The sequence below is a fragment of the Peromyscus californicus genome, unplaced genomic scaffold (assembly GCF_007827085.1).
Source record: "Peromyscus californicus insignis strain IS unplaced genomic scaffold, ASM782708v3 Scaffold_21__1_contigs__length_65335640, whole genome shotgun sequence".
Taxonomy (NCBI): domain Eukaryota; kingdom Metazoa; phylum Chordata; class Mammalia; order Rodentia; family Cricetidae; genus Peromyscus; species Peromyscus californicus.
The window spans coordinates 25,955,484-25,975,086 of record NW_026294514.1 but is presented as its reverse complement, the minus strand read 5'-3'; the positions used below and the strand labels follow the sequence as shown (position 1 = coordinate 25,975,086).

The window sequence follows — 19,603 nt, the reverse complement described above, 5'->3', positions numbered from 1 at the left end:
TATGAACCATCTCCTCCTCTTTTCCTGGTCTTCACACAATGTATTTTCCAGTCACAAGAAGTTAGCTAAGGGGGAAAAAAAAAAAAAAGGTGTCACTGGAGGCCATCTTTTGAGAGTGCAGGATGACAGGAACTGGGTAATTTAGGGTCCCTCAAAAGAACCTAGTTTTCCAACTTATCTCAAATGCTACCCCGAGCCGAGCTGAACCCATCTCCACGCCATCCCCTCCGTGCATTACCACTCTTCTCACCTGAACTCGATTCGAATGAGAAAATGGCAGTTGATCGCTTTTGCGTCTATAACATCCCAATTCAGTTTTTCAACATTGATTTGCTCCCTGCATCACCAAGCCTTCCAACAGTAGAGACAAACACTTGGAACAAACCTTCCCACTTTTTTTTTTTTTTTTTAAAAGTCAGTGCACACCGCTCTTCCTCTGTCTCCTAGCCAACACCTAAAACTCCTTTGGCAATAGGTGCCAAAGCACTAAACTTCCGGACTTGTTTTAGGATGTGCCTTTTGGCAAACAGAGACTTGAGAATATGGATCAGGACCTGGGAGTGTGTGGACGGCACCAGGAGAGATGCTGCCAAATAGAGCTAGCAAGGGAAATCTTTTCTCAAAAGCAGTCCTCCAGAAAGAATTCTTATCATAGATAAGGGTGCAGTCTAGTGGCAAAATTCATGAAATGCAGCCCCTTTTCTAAAAGAATAGAGTGCTTAGCAAAGGAGGAAGGAGCTTAGAGAAAAGGCAAAATCCCCACCCCAAGAATTCCCCAGAGATAGTCACTTGGTTATTTCTTTATTATCTGTGGTGGGCAGTCTACAGCCCACCCATCATGTCAAATTCATTTTCAAAAAGCAAGCTAAGACCATCACTTCTTTCACGCATTAGTTTTTCTTTCATTTTCCTAAGGAAAGAATGGCCCCTAGTGCCAACCAGCGATCTGGGGTTCCAAGCGGCATGGTGTGGTCCTGGGTCCGGATTTCTCCTGTGCAGGTCACAAGGTCCTACCCTGAGCAGTATTCCTTTGCACGAATGAACCTTAGGACAAGGTTTCCTGCAGTGTGGCACCCCATCGCTCCAGGAACAGCCTACCCCACAGAAATAGCTCCTTGGTAACCCCAAGAAGGTTATCACTCGTCTACCTTCCTTTCATTTAAAAGGACATTTAAGGTGTCCATGGCAAGGACACCTTAGACACCAGATAATACTGACAGCCCACAAGATTTCTTCCAGTCTCAGTCACTACTACAAACAACACTGGATGGGTAGCCCTTCTTGAAAGTGCACGTAAAACACACACCCATGAGCTTCTCTGGTCAGCTATGTAAGTGAAGGAAAATGACCACTGAATATAACTAAAATCAGTACCCCACCAGAACAACAGCGACCGCAAGCTCTCGCCTTAATCCCTTTTCCCCGACTTTTGATGAGGGAAGAATCTACCCCACCCCTCCTCTTTTTCCCTTTAAATTCGTCCCAACACCCTTCACCGGCTAGTGTGCATTACTTGTCCCCCAAACACAACACACAAACCTTCAGTGGTCACTTAGACGCTTTTTTTTCTAAAGGTTGGAAAGGACTTCAGGGGCGGGGGGGGGGATACGGGGGAACGGGGGGACGGGGTATACATGGCTAAAAAGAAAATGTGAATCCTGACAGCCAGTGTCCCGGCTAGTTGTGGGGGGACCGAGTCACTCCATTGTATTCAAGCCAGCTCTTGAAGATTACTATCGGCTGTTCCTCCCTCCACCTTCTCCCGGCTCTCGGTAGCTCCAGTCTGTCCCCCAAGCCCTTCTCGTACATTCCGTGGGGCGGAGGGCACCGTTCAGGGAGCGAAGGGGAGCCCCCGTGTGTCTAGAAGGCCTCTCCCCACCCCCACCCCGTGTGAGTCTGTGCTGCAAAGCTCCTTGGCATCCTTGCATGGGTTGGGTGTTGGGGAGCTCGGATTGCAGCTATAACTGGCTGGCAGCCAGGGGCCGTCTGTTTAAAAGCGCCTGCTCGACCAGAGCCCGCAGTCTCTTTGGAAACTTCTGCCGGGGGGTAAAAAGAGCTAGCAAAGAGCCGCAGAGCTGTTTGGGCTTTTTCCCTTTTTTTTTGTTCCTTTTCATTATCCTCCTCCTCGGTCTGCACCCTTCTCCGGACTTCACGCAGAACCTGCGGGTTTCGAAGAGGTGGTGGCCGAGTAGGAGACAAGAGGTGTTAGGGTCCAGGTTTGGAGTTTTGCTGATTTTTTTTTTCTCTTGATTTCAACATTTTTTCCCCCATCTTCTTGGCAGCTGCCGACGCCTCTTACCTGTTCTGCGGCAGCGGCGGCGCTGCTCGCAGCAGAGGCTTGGAGAGGAGTGGGGGTGCGTTTTAGACTTTAAGCAACAAGGAAAAAAAAATAAGCCAAGTCCATTTTTTTTTCTTCATCACCCCCATTTATTTCCACAGCCTCCAAGCTCATTATTTCTGTTGCTTTGGGGTGAGCAATTCTGTGGTCCCCCCCACCTCTGCAATTCTGACCCGATCCCGCCTGGGGGTTTCTTCGGTCTCCGCTCACTCTGCGTGCACCTGGCGCGCCTCCTTTTTTCACCCCCAACCTGTTGCAAGTCTTTAATCCTTGCAATTGGGACTTGCGTGCAGGCACCTGAATCCTCCTTGCCTCACATTTTGCAAGTGTTTGGGGGAGGGCACCTGCTCTACCTGCAAGAGATAAAAAAAAAAAAAAAAATCTCCGGGAGCCCTCCTGGCCCTTTTCTCTACGCACTCTCGCTCTCCTGCCCCGCCCCAAGGTAAAGCGAGACTCCGAGAAAATGGTGCTCAGCGCGGTCCTCCTGCTGCTGGCCGCCTATGCCGGGCAGGCTCAAGCCCTGGGCTCTTTCGTGCACTGTGAGCCCTGCGATGAGAAAGCTCTGTCCATGTGTCCCCCCAGCCCTCTGGGCTGCGAGCTGGTCAAGGAGCCCGGCTGCGGCTGCTGCATGACTTGCGCCCTGGCGGAGGGGCAGTCGTGTGGCGTCTACACTGAGCGCTGCGCCCAAGGTTTGCGCTGCCTCCCCCGGCAGGATGAGGAGAAGCCGCTGCATGCCCTGCTGCACGGCCGCGGCGTTTGCCTCAACGAGAAGAGCTATGGCGAGCAAACCAAGATAGGTAAGCGCTCCCGGGGTGTCAGCTGCATCGCACACCGGCGGGGAGTGGGTGGGGGGACTTGGACGGGTGGGGATCCGGGAAGGGTTGGGACCCAAGCGCTTTGCGCAGCAAGTGGCTTAGACACGACCCGGGTAGCTCCTGGGAGTAGATGGGTGGGTCCTTGCACCTCGGATTTGGAGCCCTCCTGGCAGATCCTGCTGTCCTAGGCGTCTGTCTAACCCAGCCTCTTACAGTTTGCGCTCCATCCCCTCTCAGCCTCCACCCGAGCCCGGCCCTCCCCCACTCCTAACTCGTGGCAATCCTGACTCCTGAGCTCCTATTGAGTCTCAAAGTCCAAATCCAGTGTACCCACTCTGAAAAAGAACAGGTTAAATTATCAACTCCCTTCTCCACCCCACCCCCATACTTTTCTCCCTAAACTTTAAAAAAAAAAAAAATCTTTTTGTTAAAAGGTCACTTTAATTGGGGCCTGGATTGCGTTACGCATCTTTGAAGCTAACTCTACCTTGATTCCCTCCAAGCCCCGCACCCCATCCTGTTGCCTCCAGACTTATCTATCCCTCCATTCTTACTTGGTCAGGGGTGCACGCGAGTGTACACACACGCACACACACATACGCCCTACATCTTGATAACTAATGCCTTTTGGGTAGAGGTGTTGAGACCTCACCCACATGTACACTTGCTGCTTTTAAATTGATATGAATATGATCGATGGTAAAAAACACATAAGGCTGTAAAACGTGTCTTTTATTTTCCTCCCAGGAAGAGAAAGAATACTTCAAGAGTGCTGGGATAGGGCGTGGGGTAGAGCGTGAAAAGGGTCTGGTGTTCTGTGCTGATTATTCGCCCCTGAATCTAATGATTTTTTTCCCCTCCTGAATTCAGATTTTACCTAAGATTAAAAAAAAAAAATGGACATAGGTTTGAAGACATCCTCAAGTTCCCAATGGATGCTTGCCCTCTCTATTCTCCCCTCCCTTTCTCCCCACTCCACTCCACCCAAGCACCCCCCCCACCTCCACCCCACCACCCCCAATCACTTAAACCAGACTAAAAGTGAGTGTGGCTGAATGCCTGAGGGGCCCTGGAAACGCAGAATGCAAAATTCAAGGGGCGGAGACAGGAAGACCATGTACTGGGAGCCACCCCTCCGCTTACCCCGCCCCTTCTGGCCCCGCCCTCTCTTGCCCCGCCTTCAAGTTCTGTGTGCCTGGAGTCTATGGTTTAAATGACTGGCAGAGTCTCTTGTTCAGTCAGAACAGTTCTGCTTCAAGTAAGATTTCTCTGGGGAGTTATCTTCTCATTCATATATATATATATATATATATATATATATATATATACATACATATATAAATACATATATAAACTATATATATATAAATCAGCGATGTACAAAATCTGAGCTAGAAGAGGTTAAGACTTGGCTAAATGTTTATTTGGTGCAGTTCCTTACGAAGACAAAGGCCTTCTCACTACCTGTCGTCCTCCATTATTCCCAAGCACTCCAACGTGAGGAGTTTTGTAATTTAAAAAAAAAAATTTTAAATGCAAACTAAGGACCTAAGGACAGAGCTCAGCATCTCTCCCCGGGAAGTGCAGGTTTTGGCTGTCACAAGAAGTTGCATCAGGAAAAAGAGGGGGGCGTACAAACCTCAGAAGCCCCAGAGACCAATTTTCCGGGTTATTTTTGCAGTATTCCTGCCCGCCGAAACGGTAGGAAATCATTACCTGGCTTGGAGACAAGGGCTGTGGCTAGCAATCCCATCACTGCTTAAGTGAGCAAGTTATGACTCCGCAGTATCCGGGCCCCACTTTTATTTGCCCAGCCGTGTAATTCATAGGGAGTAGTTGGGCGAGGAGATGTGTGCGCACGCGCGCGCGCAAATGCTGGGCCAGCAGAGCGGCAGCCTCCAACTTCCCAAGCCAACCCAGTGCACGCGCCCGCGTGCACATATGCACGCACACAAGTACACGGGGGGGGGGGGGGTTTGTTCCGCGCCAGGTCGCTTTAGAATTCTCTGCAGCTGCTTCAGTCTCACCTTCAACAGCCAACTCGAAGCAGCCCCCTCTTCTCGCTCTCTCCCCGACCCCAACGCTTCTCCCCGACCCCAGCCCGCCTCAGGCAGGTGCCTAGCGGGCTGCGGTTGCGCCCTGGCTGCTGTCCACAGCGGCGAAGGTTGATGCTTTCCTCTCGGATGGGAGCGGGCTCTGGGAGAAGATCCTTCAACCCGAGAGCCATTAGCTGGATCCCTTTAAAAAAAAAAAAAAAAAAAGCTAAAGGTGACGTCATTCTTAAAGAGAGGAAAATGGATAGTAAAGAGAGGGGGGATGTCCTCTGGGTCCTTTAGAAGAAATTCCTGCTCCCTAGGCCCCCTCCCCCACCATCAAAATCTGAGTAGTGTGAGCGTGGACATAACCTCTTCTCTCGCGGATGCAAGCTATAATATACATATACTGTATTCATATTTGGTATGCAACCAAAAGTACATATTATATATTCATATATTATTTGCATTATGTAACACCCCCAGCACAGTGTGTTTCTAGAATGAGAAGTGAGGAGCGGAGGAGAGTGAGGTGGAAGGCAGCCAAAGCTTCGGGAGAGGGAGGCGTATGCAGGCAGGCGGAGACCAGCGTTTTGCTGGGTGCGTTGCTTGGCAACTGGAGAGGGCGTGGCCTAGAGATCGCCCGGTGCTTGGGAGCGCGCCTGGCCCAGCATTTTCTTTTGGCCAGTTCTGGGGCCAGAGATAGATATAGAAACAGAGGGCAGTGTGTGCGAGGCTAAAGGGACGAGGGAGAAAAGAGTTTCTAGGGCCAAGAGCAATAAATAAAAGTGAGCTTCAGTGGGTCAAGGAAGGCGCAGGCTTTGCTGAGGGCTGTGTCTAGAAAGGGCCTGTGGCTTTCTTTGGTGGTGGGAGTCCAGCATACTGGAGGGTCTGGATAGTGTCTCCTGGGCTAGCCGAGACGTGAAATCTGAGATGTAGGGAGTAGAGGGCTGTAAATATCAATCCTGTCATTGAGAAATAAGGCAAAGAGAAACATGAAATGTGCTTCTGGGCAAGAAAGGGGAAGAGGACATTACCTAAAAGAAAATGAATTCAGCCTTTGCTACTTGGAGGGGTTTAGCCTCCATCCGCATGGCTTCAGCTCCAACCCTGGTCCAAATGCCACTCTGAAGTCAATCCAGAGTAAAGGCTTCTTGGCCAAATCCATGTCTGGGTTGAACAAGATCATGGAAAATTGAAAAGAGCCAGATTCCTGTCCCACCGCACCAGCCTCCCTTTGAAGCAAGTCTGTGAGAGCTGGCTCTGCTGAGGCCAAGCGGAACGGAGAGCTGGGCCCATAATCGGAGCATGGTGCTCTAACTTGACGTTTCTTGCCTTTGCCCCCATCTTTCTGCTGCGTCAGCAAGGCCTGGAGGAGCCAGCACAGCTGGCCCAGTGAAGCGCCTTTTCTTTTCAAGTCCCCTTTTTTTTTCCCCTTCAATACCCTCCCCTCCCCCACTCCCACTCCCCAGACTCTGAGGCATCCCCCGAGGGCAGGAGTTTTTTACATCTGAGCAAGCAGGTGGGCCCGCAGCTGCACGGGCCAGGGCCAGGCTGACCCTCCAGCCAGAGGTCACTGAGCGGGTCAGAGCAGAGGACATGGAAGCGTGCTGACCCCGTCCTGGTCTCTTAATTCAGGGAGGAGGACAAAGACGGAAGGGAGGATTTATTAAAAAAAAAAAAAAAAAAAAAAAAAAGTTTTTCTTTGTACCTGAACAGTTAATGCCTATGAAACCTTCCAAGTATTTAATGTGAAGAAAAATTAAAATTTAAAGAAGGGATTATGACCCTCCAGAGCCACACCACGTTCAGAAGCTGGAAGGGCTGCACACAACCAAGTATGAACAGAGGACACCCCCTACCAAGCCAGGGTGGGGGTGGGGATGGAGATGGGGGGGTGGGGTTACAAGAAGTCATAAATAGGCAAGTGGGAGGGGTTTTATTTCATTGTAGTTAGTTGTATTTAGTTGTAGTATGTAGTTGTATTTAGTTGTAAGCAAAGTAGCAATTCTCAGACTGTCCTTAAATTCCAAGCTGGGGAGGCTATTCAGAGCAGTAAGACTGGTCACATGTCTGCAGAAATAAATAAGCAAATAGCCAAGGAAGCAGGTACGGATGCCTGCTTCCCTCCCACAGCCATGATTTCTATTATGATGTCACTTATTTCTTTGGAAAAAAAAAAAAAAAAAACACCAACAACAACATAAATCCAGATGAGTAACTAGACATTTGTTTGTAAGGAGAAGTGGTCTTTCCTGCCTGGCCACATGGCTTAGCTGTTCCCTAGCTTCTCTCCAGGAATTGTCCGGATATCAGCCAAAGAACATTAAAGCTAGAAGAGACCCACAGCTGCCATCGTGGTCACGGCCCTCACTTTACAGATAAGGACAACGGAACCTGAGACAGGAAGCCACTTGCCCTAGACAAGATCTGGGGTGGTCAGGACTTGAATCCGGCTCCTCACGAGGAGTTGTGGTGCTCTGTCCTGCTATTTCTGGCTCGTTCAGTCATCACCCGGGCTCTTTCTTGCCTGGGCCTGGTCTAACCTGGTCTAACCCAGACCTTTGGCCAACATTGCCAAATGCTCCCCTCCAGGGGTAGGTATTCTGAAAGTGAAAGAAAAACCCTCCACTTAGGGATGCTTTATTTTGTGGACTGGAGAGGCAATGAAATGACCCAAAAGTAGAGGCTCTCACACCTTCTTGCTCTCGGGGTTTCCTCTGTCCCTTTTTCAGGCCAGTGGTTTGGTCGGAGGAAGTGAGCAAGGAGGGTTTTGAAGGAATGGTATTCAGCACAGCCTCCAGCTCTGCGGGCCAAACCTCATTTCCTGAACACAGGGAGCTCTCCTGACAGGCCCTTGCAGCCCTGTGGCTGCCCCTGCTTCCTGTCTCTCCGAAGAACATAGTACCTCAGTGGTCTACTGCCCATGGTAACCTGCCCCCATGGCACAGGCCTTCCCGGGAGCTGGCAAGCAGGGTGATGAGACCCGAGGTAGGATGGGGTGATACAGGTGACTACAGGGTTTCTACGTCACAAAGAGGAGGGACCATCTACCACAAAGGCTGATAAAGATCAACTCATGAGCCAGCGATGTACAGGCTTCTCAGCAGGCCTGCCTTCGGCTGAGAGGTTACAGCTGGGGGTCCAGGTTAATCTGAGGCTATGCCAAGAGCCGCCCTAACCTGCCCAGGGGCTGAGGAAGCTTTCCCTCTGGGGTTACTGGGGAAATAGGCAAAGGACACCAGCCCACCTTCCCAGTAGGACCTGCCAGCGGAGCCTTAAGGCTCAACCAAATAGGTTATCTTACACTTTAGGCCTCAACTTTAACTGTCAGATAAACGGCCTTTCCCCACCCCCACCCCCCATCCCTCGACAACCCCTAAAGCCTTCACTAAAAATGCCCTCAGAACAGGGCCTCAGGTGATGTCTCTGCCAGTGTGTGGCTTTAGATGGGTTCTGGTTATTTGAACTCTAAGTTGTACCATCGGGGCTGTAACATCTCTCCATCCCCCGCTACAGGTGTGTCCCCTGCAGGCGTCTAGAATAAAAAGCTCATTCGACTGAAAGCTAGCACGAGCCGCATGCGTACACACCGTTTCGTTTTCCGGGGGCCACCATTTTTATTATCTATTCTAGCATCCAAGATTTTCAAAGGTTAAAAAGAAACAGAGGAAGTTCATTTTAGTTGTGTGTTTTAACGGAACATACCCAAAATATTATCATCTCAACATGTACCCAAACAATGATAATGAAATCATCAATATTCTTTCATATACTGTCTTGGAAATCCATGACATCTTTTTATATTTACAATGTAAGACTTCAATTTAGACGATTTTAATGTCATTTTACATATATATTATACATATATACATATATATATATATATACAGATGTATATATTTGGGTCATAAAGTTTACGGTATGTTGTTTCAAACACACTTGAAACATTCCCAGTGAGCAAGCTGTTTCAAAATCTAAAGTTAAGCCATTTGAAATTAAATGAGCCCTTCTGGCCACCTCCCACCTTAGGCTACAGATGTGTACATTTGTTTTCCTCTGGGAAGCTCAGCCCATCATTCTGATTGTTAAAATCCGTAGAGACTACCTGTATTACTGACCACAGAGGAAAAGAAAATGGTATCTTCCGGGGATCTTCTGGAGAGAGCTTGGGGCTGGGTAGATGCTGCTGTGGGCCAGACTCCCTCCTCCCTTTCTCTGTATGCAAATGCACTCACACAGTGCCATTGAGCTAATTAGCATCCATCTGCATCTGGGAAGCAGTCGGATTTGGGGAGACTGAAACACGTCTTACATTTTTGGGGGACATGAGCAGCAAGTTTCTGGCTCTCCCAGAAGCCTTTGGTTGCAGCAAAGAGCAGGAGGCTGCCTATTGGCTGAGAGACGAGACGAGGCCAGGAGGGGGCAGAGCATTTAGCCTGACTATTTCTGTCCCTATCCAGACACTGACCGGTGTCCTGGGCCAGCGCTATCTAGTAGAACTTACTGTGATGATGAAAGTGTCCTGTATCTGCCTGGTCCAGCACAGTAACAGCCAACAACATGTGGCTTGGGGGGTGGGGGTGGGTGGGTGGGGGAGGAGGCGGGACTGGAAATGGGAAGTGAGCAACTGAGGCCCCCTGGGGTGGGTTTTGGTTTTGGTTTTGGTTTTTTGTATTTGTTCATGATAGAGTAGGCACATTACAAAGGGCTAGAGAGCCACAGCAGACTCAGAACAGACCTCAGGGTAAATACTGGGATAACATAAAACTAGTCAGCACAAACCCGTTTCTTAATTGTTGGATCAGATCATGACATTAAAAGCTCTGCCACAGTGACTTCCAGGAAGAGGACATTGAGCACCCCACACTTCTCATCCTCTGCAGAAACCTTTCCCAGGGGCATCTTGAGGGAGGAGAGAGCCTGGGTGTGTTTCTCTACCTTGGTACGCCTTCCAGTCACTGACTGAGAAGCAGCACTCTGGAACACGGACATACACACACACACACACACACACACACACACACACACACACACACACACACACACGCCGTGGCCCCACTGTCCTCCACGCCTACACAAGCTCTCTCTTGTCCATCCCCCGACCTTCTCAGTGCATGCTGGAGGCACACAAAGAGGGAGAATGGATTGATAAGATTCTCAAAGTAGCAGGAAGGGGAGACACCCAAATGCCAGATTTTCAAATTGTATCGTCCCTGGGTATGGGCACGAGTTGAGGGGGTTCTCGGTCTCCTGCGCCACCTACTGGCCACCTGGAGGCATGGCCCTGCTTGTTTCTAAAAGCCTTGCTAGTTTCCTGGAAATGTTCTCCTGTACCCCACCTCCGTCCCTTCAGCAACCTCAGTTCTTTTTCTCTTGGTGAAACGACTCAGGGGTAGCCAGGGTATCTGTGTGTGTTCTCTCTGCGCTCTCTCTCTCTCTCTCTCTCTCTCTCTCTCTCTCTCTCTCTCTCTCTCTCTCTCTCTCTCTCTCTCTCTCTCTCTCTCTCTCTCATCTAAAAGCCCAACCTTCCAAAAATAAAATCCAGTTTATGATTCTGCCACCAGGCAGCTGAGCGGGATTGGCTGGCATTCCTTCCAGTTCCAGGCTTGCTCTCCAGCCCTTTAATCCTCCTGACTCTGCTCTGGCCCTCCTCCAAGCTCCCACTGTCCCTCCGGAGTCTACAGGTGACCACAAGACCCTGATTAGTATCCTTGATACTCGACTCTCCCACTGCCTGAGTAATAGGTTTCTCGCTTCCATGGGGTGAAGTGGTACCAAAAACCAGGGGGCACATCAAAATGTTAAGCCTGCCCTTAACACAAGCAAGAAGCCTGCAAATGAGGGGAGTGAGTGGAGGCACCCCTAGGAGCCCAGACTTATGAGGCCCAGAGTTGGCAAAAAAGTCCTTTAAATTCCGTAAGGAAAGATCCCTGACTCTACTTTTCTACCTGCCCAAGAGCTGCCAGACTAGACACACCTCCTCCTGCATTCTGTCCCCAAGTCCCACAGTCGAGAAAATTGGCTTCCTCCCAAGATATCCTCTTTTAATCCCTAGAGTACTAAATTCCACCTTGGCCAGTCAGCCTGGGATTATACATCCCAGCAGGTTCTGAGACAGTAGAGTCAGACACTGGGGGGGGAGGGGGGCACTGAGAGCCCCACGCTGAACTTGACTCAGGGAGAGCCTGCTCCCAGCACTGTCCAGTACTCCCGGCCCCTCATCTTCCTTTTCCAGAAGTTGTTTCTCTTCCTGACCCGTGCATGAACACCCGACCCGATGAAATCCTCTGGATCCACGAAAACCTCCAGCGGCTTCCTCCTAACAGGAACCGATACCTAGTGCGTTAAGCTTGACACGCCCAAGAGGAGCATGTGCTTGGGAGCTTGGTGTCCTCTGCTCTTCTAACCAGGAGAGGCTTGCTTAATCTCCAGATGCCCTCCCCTCGCTCACACCAGATCTTCCTTTGGGCTGGGAGTTTGGAGACACCCGACAGTGCCTTCTCCAAAAACGCCTCTTTCCTTATCGATTTCCCCTCAGCCCAACTTCCTTGAATTCTTTCCCCTCATCTTTCCTATCCGAGATACTTAGCTGTCACCATTTCTGGGTGTCTGAGGGACAGTGTGAGTTTTCCTTCACCCTATTTTATTATGTTGGGGGTCTCCCAAGACCTTTTTTCTTTTTTTTGAGTATTTGAATAGCAAAGGTGATGTAGTCTGGGCCCCAAAACTTTCCTGACTCTACATACCCTGTTTTCTTGTGGGTTGTCCTAGACACACCACCTGGGGACAGCCACCTAAGGTCTCCCCACTCATAATCTATTGAGGTTGCAAGGTCAGGGAGCTGAGAGGAGAATGGTAGGTACCACTGAAAAAGAACTTACTGGAAATGTGTCCTGAGATGGGCTAGACAGGTGGCACTAAGAGACTAACAGACACATGAACAAAGTCTTACTTGTTTTTTCTAAAGGTCATAAGTCAGCTAAGTATAGACTCTGTCACCAAGTTGCGCCTATATATAACTGGTCTGGCCCCCGCCAGCTGTCGGCCCCTCTCAGACTGAGCTGAGTAATGCCCAGCCTCCCGGGGCCCAGAGCATGGCGCAGGGCCAGCTGGGAGGTAGTGTGGATGGATGAGGCCTCCGAGTTCCGCCTGCTTTGTGCCTCTCCGGTCTCTCTGTCCTCAGCATGGTCTCCACCCTCTGCTGTCCCTGTCGCTAGACACCCAAGTCCAGACATCCCTCACTACTCAGCCCGGCTTACTAAGAGGACACACTTGGCTGTTCTTGTCCATGTCTGGGTTGGGCCCTGTTTTCTTCCCTTGGCCCAGATCTCCAGATCCCGACAATTCAATCTTCTGTCTCTAGTCACTTCCTCATCTCCTGAGCCATGCCGCCAGCCAGCAAACTGTTTCCCATAACCTTCACTTGCTTTGGGCCTTGCCCCTCCTCCTTCCCTCTCTAGCCTGCCTTCCCTCATGAGCTAGTGAGACTTGGCCAGGAATCCTCCGATGAAGTCTGCCCTCCTTCTTGCTTTCTTAGACCTCGTCACGTCTCTCTGAGCCTCTACGATGCCTCTGACCCCAAACCTTCCAGCCCTGGTCTCTAGACACTGCTCTCTGGCCTCAGAAGCTGATCATTCTTTGACTCCATCTCCCTGCAGAGAGAGACTCTCACGAGCATGAGGAGCCCACCACCTCCGAGATGGCTGAAGAGACCTACGCCCCCAAGGTCTTCCGGCCCAAGCACACTCGCATTTCCGAGCTGAAGGCCGAGGCCGTGAAGAAGGACCGCAGGAAGAAGCTGACCCAGTCTAAGTTTGTGGGGGGCACAGAGAACACTGCCCACCCCAGAGTCAACCCTGCGCCTGAATTGAGACAGGAATCTGAGCAAGTGAGTCTTAGGGATTCTCTCCTCCTTGCCCTGGCCACCACCACAATCTAATCGTACCTGCACTTACTTGAACATCTATGGACGCTGAAGATGCATAGGCTAGACCAAACTAAGAACCTAATGTGGTCATGGTGGGTCAGCTGAGGATTTGGAAGGGTGCTTGTGAGAACTTGAGTTTATTTATCCAGACTGAGGGCTGAGCCAAGTAAGTGGAAACAGAAGAAGTCTTTCAAAGAAAGTGCCTATTAGAACAGTGAGCACACAGGAGGTATGCGACCCCTAGAGCTATGGCCAGTCCCAGGGAGAGGCTGAACACTATCCTAGCACATCTGGAGCATGCAACCTGTGTCTTCATTACTTGGAAGGGTAGAAAAGTTGATGGCGAGTTGAAAGACAAATGAGAAAGCAGGGCTGTATGCCTGGCTATGCACGGGCTTACTGTGTGACCGAGGCACTGGGCAGGAGAGGGGGAAGTAACTTTCACAGCTTCTGATAAGAGGTGATAGATTTTTCCCTTGGAGTCCCTTGGGATGCCGCCCATGAGTCACAGGACGGCACATCTGAGTGGTTTCCACTTGGGTCATGCCAGACCTCTCATCCCTCCTGTTTTCACAGGGCCCCTGCCGCAGACACATGGAAGCTTCTCTGCAGGAACTCAAAGCCAGCCCACGCATGGTGCCCCGTGCTGTGTACCTGCCCAACTGTGACCGCAAAGGGTTCTACAAGAGAAAGCAGGTACGTGCCGCGGTTCCAAGCTCCCGGGCCTCACCTCTAGGGTTGCTGATTGGCAGGTCTGGAGTGGACTCCAAGCACTTTATATTTCTAACTGTGTGACCTTGACAATACCTATATTATATATTAGGGACCCCTAATCTAAGTTAAGTTACAAACAAGATCTCCATGGGGCATATCTCGACCCTGTCACTTCTAGTTGTGACCCCTTGGCCCAGGTATTAAAACTAGGTATTTAAAACCCCTGTGTCTTTAGTTTTTCATGTGATATGGGGACTAACAGTCACCATCACCCTGATGGAGGAAAGTCAGTGGTACATCTTTGCAAAGCACTTAGAACAACTCCTGCCACGTGACCCAACTTAAGCTGTGTCTGGCACATGGTAGTGCCACAGAGCGATGATGGTTCCTATTTTGATGGCCAGGGTCCTCTCTCGTTGATCCCTGGAGGATGTGAGGTGGGTGGTCCCAAAGTGAATGTCCAAAGGGCGATTGCAGGACCTACTGCAGGGCAGGATGCCTGAACTAACAATTTTCTCTGGGTTCTCCCATAAGATGGAGACACCAAAACCCAAGAGCTGTCTAAGGGTGTACCCCCTTTCAATTCTCAAGTAGAGGGGGAAAGTCAGACAAGAAGAGGGCCTCAGGGTGCCGCGCTCTCACTGCCTGTTGACTCTTCCTTCAGTGCAAGCCTTCCCGTGGCCGCAAACGTGGCATCTGCTGGTGTGTGGACAAGTACGGGATGAAGCTGCCAGGCATGGAATATGTCGATGGGGACTTTCAATGCCACGCCTTCGACAGCAGTAACGTTGAGTGACGCGTCCCCTCCCATCCTCCCCCCTTTCCTATCCCCAGCCCCGACTCCAGTCAGCGCCTCCCTCCACCCCAGGACGTTCACTCATTTCATCTCATTTAGGGGAAATATATATGCATATATATTTGAGGAAACTGAGGACCTCGGAATCTCTAGCAAGGGCTAAGGAGACACTCCCCCCCACCCCAACCCCCCAAAAATGTATTTCTTTCTTTCTTTTTTTTTTTAAGCAAGATGAATGGACAGAGAAGGGAAGAAGAGGAAGGAGCAAGAGGGACCGAGAGGTGGAAAGACGAGCATTGGCGTAGAAAGAGGAGAGACCGATAGGGTTACAGAGAGAAAAAGAAAAACGGAGAGACAGAGAGGGCACCACCACCAGGGCTGGATCTGTCCTTCACTTCCAGCCCTGGCCAGAGGTCAGAGAGAGGTTGGGACACTCAAAAGTGCGGCATTCAGTGACACCCGGTTTAGACTGGTCACAGCGAGGAAAGAAACAACCAGACATATCAGCGCCTCTCTCTCGGGTCTGTCACTTCCTCCAGCCAGCCGACGGATGGCTAGACCCCTGTCCCGCCTCCCCTCTTACCCATGCAGGGTGGTTTCACCCCCAAATTTATGAACACTAAAATGCATTCCATCCCTCTGAAAACAATGGAGATCGAGTGATTGCTGAGAGGTTCCCCCGCCCCCGCAATCGGATGAGTGAACTCGATCCGTGTACAAATTTTACTCTTGATGGAAGTTTTTTTTTTTTTTTTTAGAAATCAGTACCTACCCCCAAACACTGGAAAGACTTGATTTTCCAGGGTGACAGCAAACATTCGGGAGGATGTGGCTCCAGCCCTTGATTTCACTAGACTCAAAGCTAGCCCAGCAGCCTCTGTGGAGGAGGAGGATTGGCGGAGACAGCAAAGGGGCTTGTACTTACCTACAAGGCTCCATGTAGACGTATATAGGCGTATAAATCTATTTTCTTTATTTTTCCCCCTCCTCTTTTCTTTCAAAGTTTTGCATTACCTCTTCAAAGTCGTTTCTTTAGAGCACTGAAGATCTTCCTCATTCTGGGAAAAATCCATAGTCAACTAATACAACCCAGAACACTAGCTTTGCGTGCTTCTGGGCAGCCTGTCCTGTGAGTTACAAGTTTGGCTCTTTTGTGGGACACGGTGTTGGATCTACTCATGATTCCCAACCTGTGTTTAAATGTGTCCACCAAGCCAGGTAGCTGCCAGCACCCAGTCGTGCATCAACTATTCAGCCGGGTCATCCCATTTCAGCCTTCCAGCCCTTGGGAAGTAACTGTCTTGTACCATGATACATAAGCCCACCAGATCCATCTTTCACCCACTGGCCTGCCCAGGCCTTTCCTTCTATCTGTTCAGAAATGTATTTTGAAAGCCTCCCTCAGATGCCAGGCTGACAGATTAGAGAGAAACAGACATGAGAGATGGCCAAGGATGAGGCAGTGGGGTAGGGGCAGGGCTTCCACAGAGAGAAGTAGAAGATGGAGCAGGAACTAGGGGCTGGGGGACAGGAAAGAGACAGAAAGCGGGAAATGCTGATAGAATTTCTCTTGGTTTCTCCCAGCTAGTAAATCATCTGGAATTTGAGAGGAAGATGGGAGTAGGGGGGGTGTCTCTGAGGTAAAAATGAGCTCAATTCAATCACAGAGCCCAGATGGTGGGTAATTGAGGCAGGATCTAGACCTGAGACGCATGGTTGAAAACGAGGATCAATAGCCTGACTGAGTATTAAAGGGACAAGTGGATGCGCCCCGGACGCCACAACTTCAGGTCAACTTCAGCCCATAAGAAGGGACTGAGGCCAAAGAATCTTTCAAGCCAAGCGCTCCGTCGACTCTGCCCCATCCATACGCCCTCTCTGAAGTGGAGGATGGCATGGCAGAAAGCCCAGGACAACTCAGGCATAGATCTTCATGGCTGTTGTCATTGGCCAGCCAGATTTTGATCCAAGAAGAAGTTTTGTTGTCCACTGGCTTCTTCAACAAAGGGGTGGCTTAGGACTGTCCTCGAGGACTGAAGATAGCCTGCCAGGAAAGGGGGCTACGACATTGGTACAGGAGGCCCCTTTTGTGCTGTGGACACAGCTCTTTGCTCTTTCTTGATGGCATGGCATAGTTGAGGCCCCCTCCAACGCTGAACTTGGAGCATCCAAAAGGGACAGCCAAGGAAGAGAAGTATGTCGACTGATAGGAAATAGATGGCTATGGAGCTTAGGGGATGTCTCCTCCTATTGCCTGGACAGGACAGTTGGCTGGGGATGGAAGAGGTAGTTGATCTTCATAAGACAAAGGGTCTGATGGGGATGGCAGTATAAGGACTTCCCAGACCTGCAGGGTCAGTGCACCCATCTCCCTGCACAATGTCCCCAGCCCCCAACTCCCACTCCAATACGTCTTAGGCCAGTATCCTAACCCTTCTCCATGACGCTCTTTTTCTGCCATTATTTCTCTGGATCTTGAGCAGTCGTATGACTGGGATTTGCCAAGTGGATATTGGGGTACCACTACCCCTAAGAAAAGACTGAGCCAGGAACTGCTTACTCGCCTACCCCTCTCGGGTCTGGACCTGACTCCTGAGCGGGGGTGTTCTCTTTACCCCACTACTTGCTGGACCTTGAATGAGCCTCTGCCCCTTACATGGACTCTTTGTTGTGAGCCACGGATGGAGGACATTGTACAGACACTTTGGCCTTCCCCACTTCAGCCGGCACCCCGAAACCTGTGAGTCTCTCCACTGCTTAGAGGGAGAGGCATGTCTAGGCAGTTAAGCTCTCCCTAGAGGAAGCTTGCCTTTAACAGGCAGATGGAATTAAACCTTCCAAATGGGAGGTCTGGATAGAGAGACCAGGGGAATGGGGTCACTGAGAGAAGAGCGGTGCCCTTCGCCATGTCACAGGGAGAGAAGGTAGGCTTGCAATGGCCCCACCATGCCCTGAGCAAGAAGCTTCTTGGCTCCAGGCTAGCCCTTGGCTCCATTAGAGGCCTCTAATCTGGATTTATCCACAGCCATAGGTCTAAGTGGTACCTGTCCCCACCCCCACTCCCCTTGGAAGGCTTCTTCCATTCTCTTTTGACAAACGCCTCCCTCAAGCAGTAGGAAAGATTGCTCTCTTCTCCCACTACTGCCAGGTTAGCTAAAAGAGGCCTAGCCAGGACCGATTCTCCACCCCAGACAGTCTTGACCATCCAGAACAGAGCAGGGAACCTGGGGAGGAGAAGACACTATGTTTCTCTGACGGCCAGGCCTAGACAGACAAGGCTTGGGAACATCTGCCCCACAGGAGTCTGAGGAGACCTTCTGTGGTCTCTTCTCCCTCCAAGACCCTGTCCCTACCAAGATCTCTCTCCATGGCAACATCCTCACCACCAAGCTCCTTAGAAGATCCGGTTGCCATGGCAACCTCCAAACCCCCTGCCCTTCCTAGGCAGGGCAGCAGTCCTTCCACTCCCTTAGACCCCTAGAGGGCTTTGGTGGGTAACCACAACCTGAGAGAGGCACGAGCCAAGGAGAAGAGACGCTCTAGCCTTCTGGCTTTCAAGAGAAAGGAGGCTAGGATTTGAAAGATGGTAGGAGAAGGGAGCGAGGTTTATATCAACCAGGAGCCTGGGGGTTGTACAGTCTTTATTTTGAAACCACTAAAGTGCAAGGATCCTTGCACCATTTGTCACTCGGCCTTCTTCTCCCTTTTAGGTTTTTGTCTCTTTTATCATACTTTCTTGGTTTTCTAATGGAGTATAGACTTTAGCCATTTCACAGACTCTGGCCTCCGCTGTTAAGTCTTTCTGAGTGGGGAAAAGAAAGGTGGAGGGCCAGAGGGGAAGGGGTCCCTCGCCACCCTGCATCCATTCACCCCACATCTCTGGTCCCTAGTTGCCAGCCTCGGCCCCATCTCCAACACCGTCATCACCGTCACACAGTAGCCTGTCACCGGATAGCGCAGTTCAGACAAGACTCCTTCAGATTCCGAGACGTCAACCGGTTGTTTTGGGTTTTGGTTTTTTTTTTTGTTTGTTTTCATTTTTGTTTTTACAACAGCAATAACCACAGCACGTATTACTGTAGGTCTTTGTAGTGTTCCGGTCAGACACCATAGCTCTGATTTCTCTTCTTTTTTTTTTTTTTTTTGTTTTGTTTTCAACTTAAAAACAAAAAATACTTGTACTTTTTACTGGTGAAATGGATGAAAAAATAATAAAACAACAAACCAGTTTGTGCAAAACAAAATGCGGGAAAAGAAATCACCCCAGTGTGGAAGAGCTCGGCTCCTGTTTAGCATATTGTACTTAAGGAAATAAAAAAAGAAAAACGCAGATCTCACATTTTATTGCCAAGTGACGATTGCTGTATTCTGTTTATTCAACTTACAGTTTTTGTTACTCCCCGACCTTTGTCTTCTGTCGTGACAAAGCATTTATTTAATAAAGTTCTGCATCCAGTTAGCTTGCGTCGCCTTCCTCCTGGGGCAGAGGGCTCTGTGAGCACCCAGGCTGCCGACAGGAGAGAAAGGAGAAAGGATCCAGACCTGGGTGCACCCTCCAGAGGGCCCCTGAGTGGAGGAAGGCCGGTCCCCACAGACAGCACCCATTCTACTTAAGTTGCCACTTCCTTGAACTCTCTGCTCCTTTGCGGCAGGAGTTAAAGCCTACAGAGCTTTTACTGAGACACTATAGGGAGCCAAATTACATAGAGCACACGGAACCGTGAGCACACGTGTGCTCTACGGTTGTTGCTATAATCTCCCCCACTGTCAGCAAATCCAGTGGTCTAACCCACCCTTAGACAAATCACCTTCTCTTCTCCTTGGAGAAGATGCTAAGGAAGACATTTCTAGAATGCTCTTCAGTCACTTATACCAGTCGTTTACAAGTTCTTAATGCATAGAAACCCCTGGCCCAGGTGAATCCTACTTTCTGCTCCTCCCGGGTACCTGCTACTCCTGTTTATGCCCAGGAAAAAA

General features: G+C 50.2%; 1 protein-coding gene across 1 annotated transcript; it reads left to right on the top strand.

The window, feature by feature from the left end:
• The first annotated feature begins 2,019 nt into the window (after positions 1 to 2,019).
• On the top strand, positions 2,020 to 18,956 carry Igfbp5 (insulin like growth factor binding protein 5). Its single transcript, XM_052749825.1, has 4 exons — positions 2,020 to 3,135; positions 12,848 to 13,077; positions 13,693 to 13,812; positions 14,495 to 18,956. The coding sequence occupies exons 1-4, from the start codon at positions 2,802 to 2,804 to the stop codon at positions 14,624 to 14,626; spliced, it is 816 nt and encodes a 271-aa protein (XP_052605785.1). The 5' UTR covers positions 2,020 to 2,801; the 3' UTR covers positions 14,627 to 18,956.
• Positions 18,957 to 19,603: the final 647 nt, after the last annotated feature.

Coding starts and splice junctions, on each gene's coding strand:
- Igfbp5 (XM_052749825.1), top strand. CDS start 2,802: ATGGTGCTCAGCGCGGTCCTCCTGCTGCTGGCCGCCTATGCCGGGCAG. Junction 3,136..12,847: donor TGGCGAGCAAACCAAGATAG/GTAAGCGCTCCC, acceptor ATCTCCCTGCAG/AGAGAGACTCTCACGAGCAT. Junction 13,078..13,692: donor TGAGACAGGAATCTGAGCAA/GTGAGTCTTAGG, acceptor CTGTTTTCACAG/GGCCCCTGCCGCAGACACAT.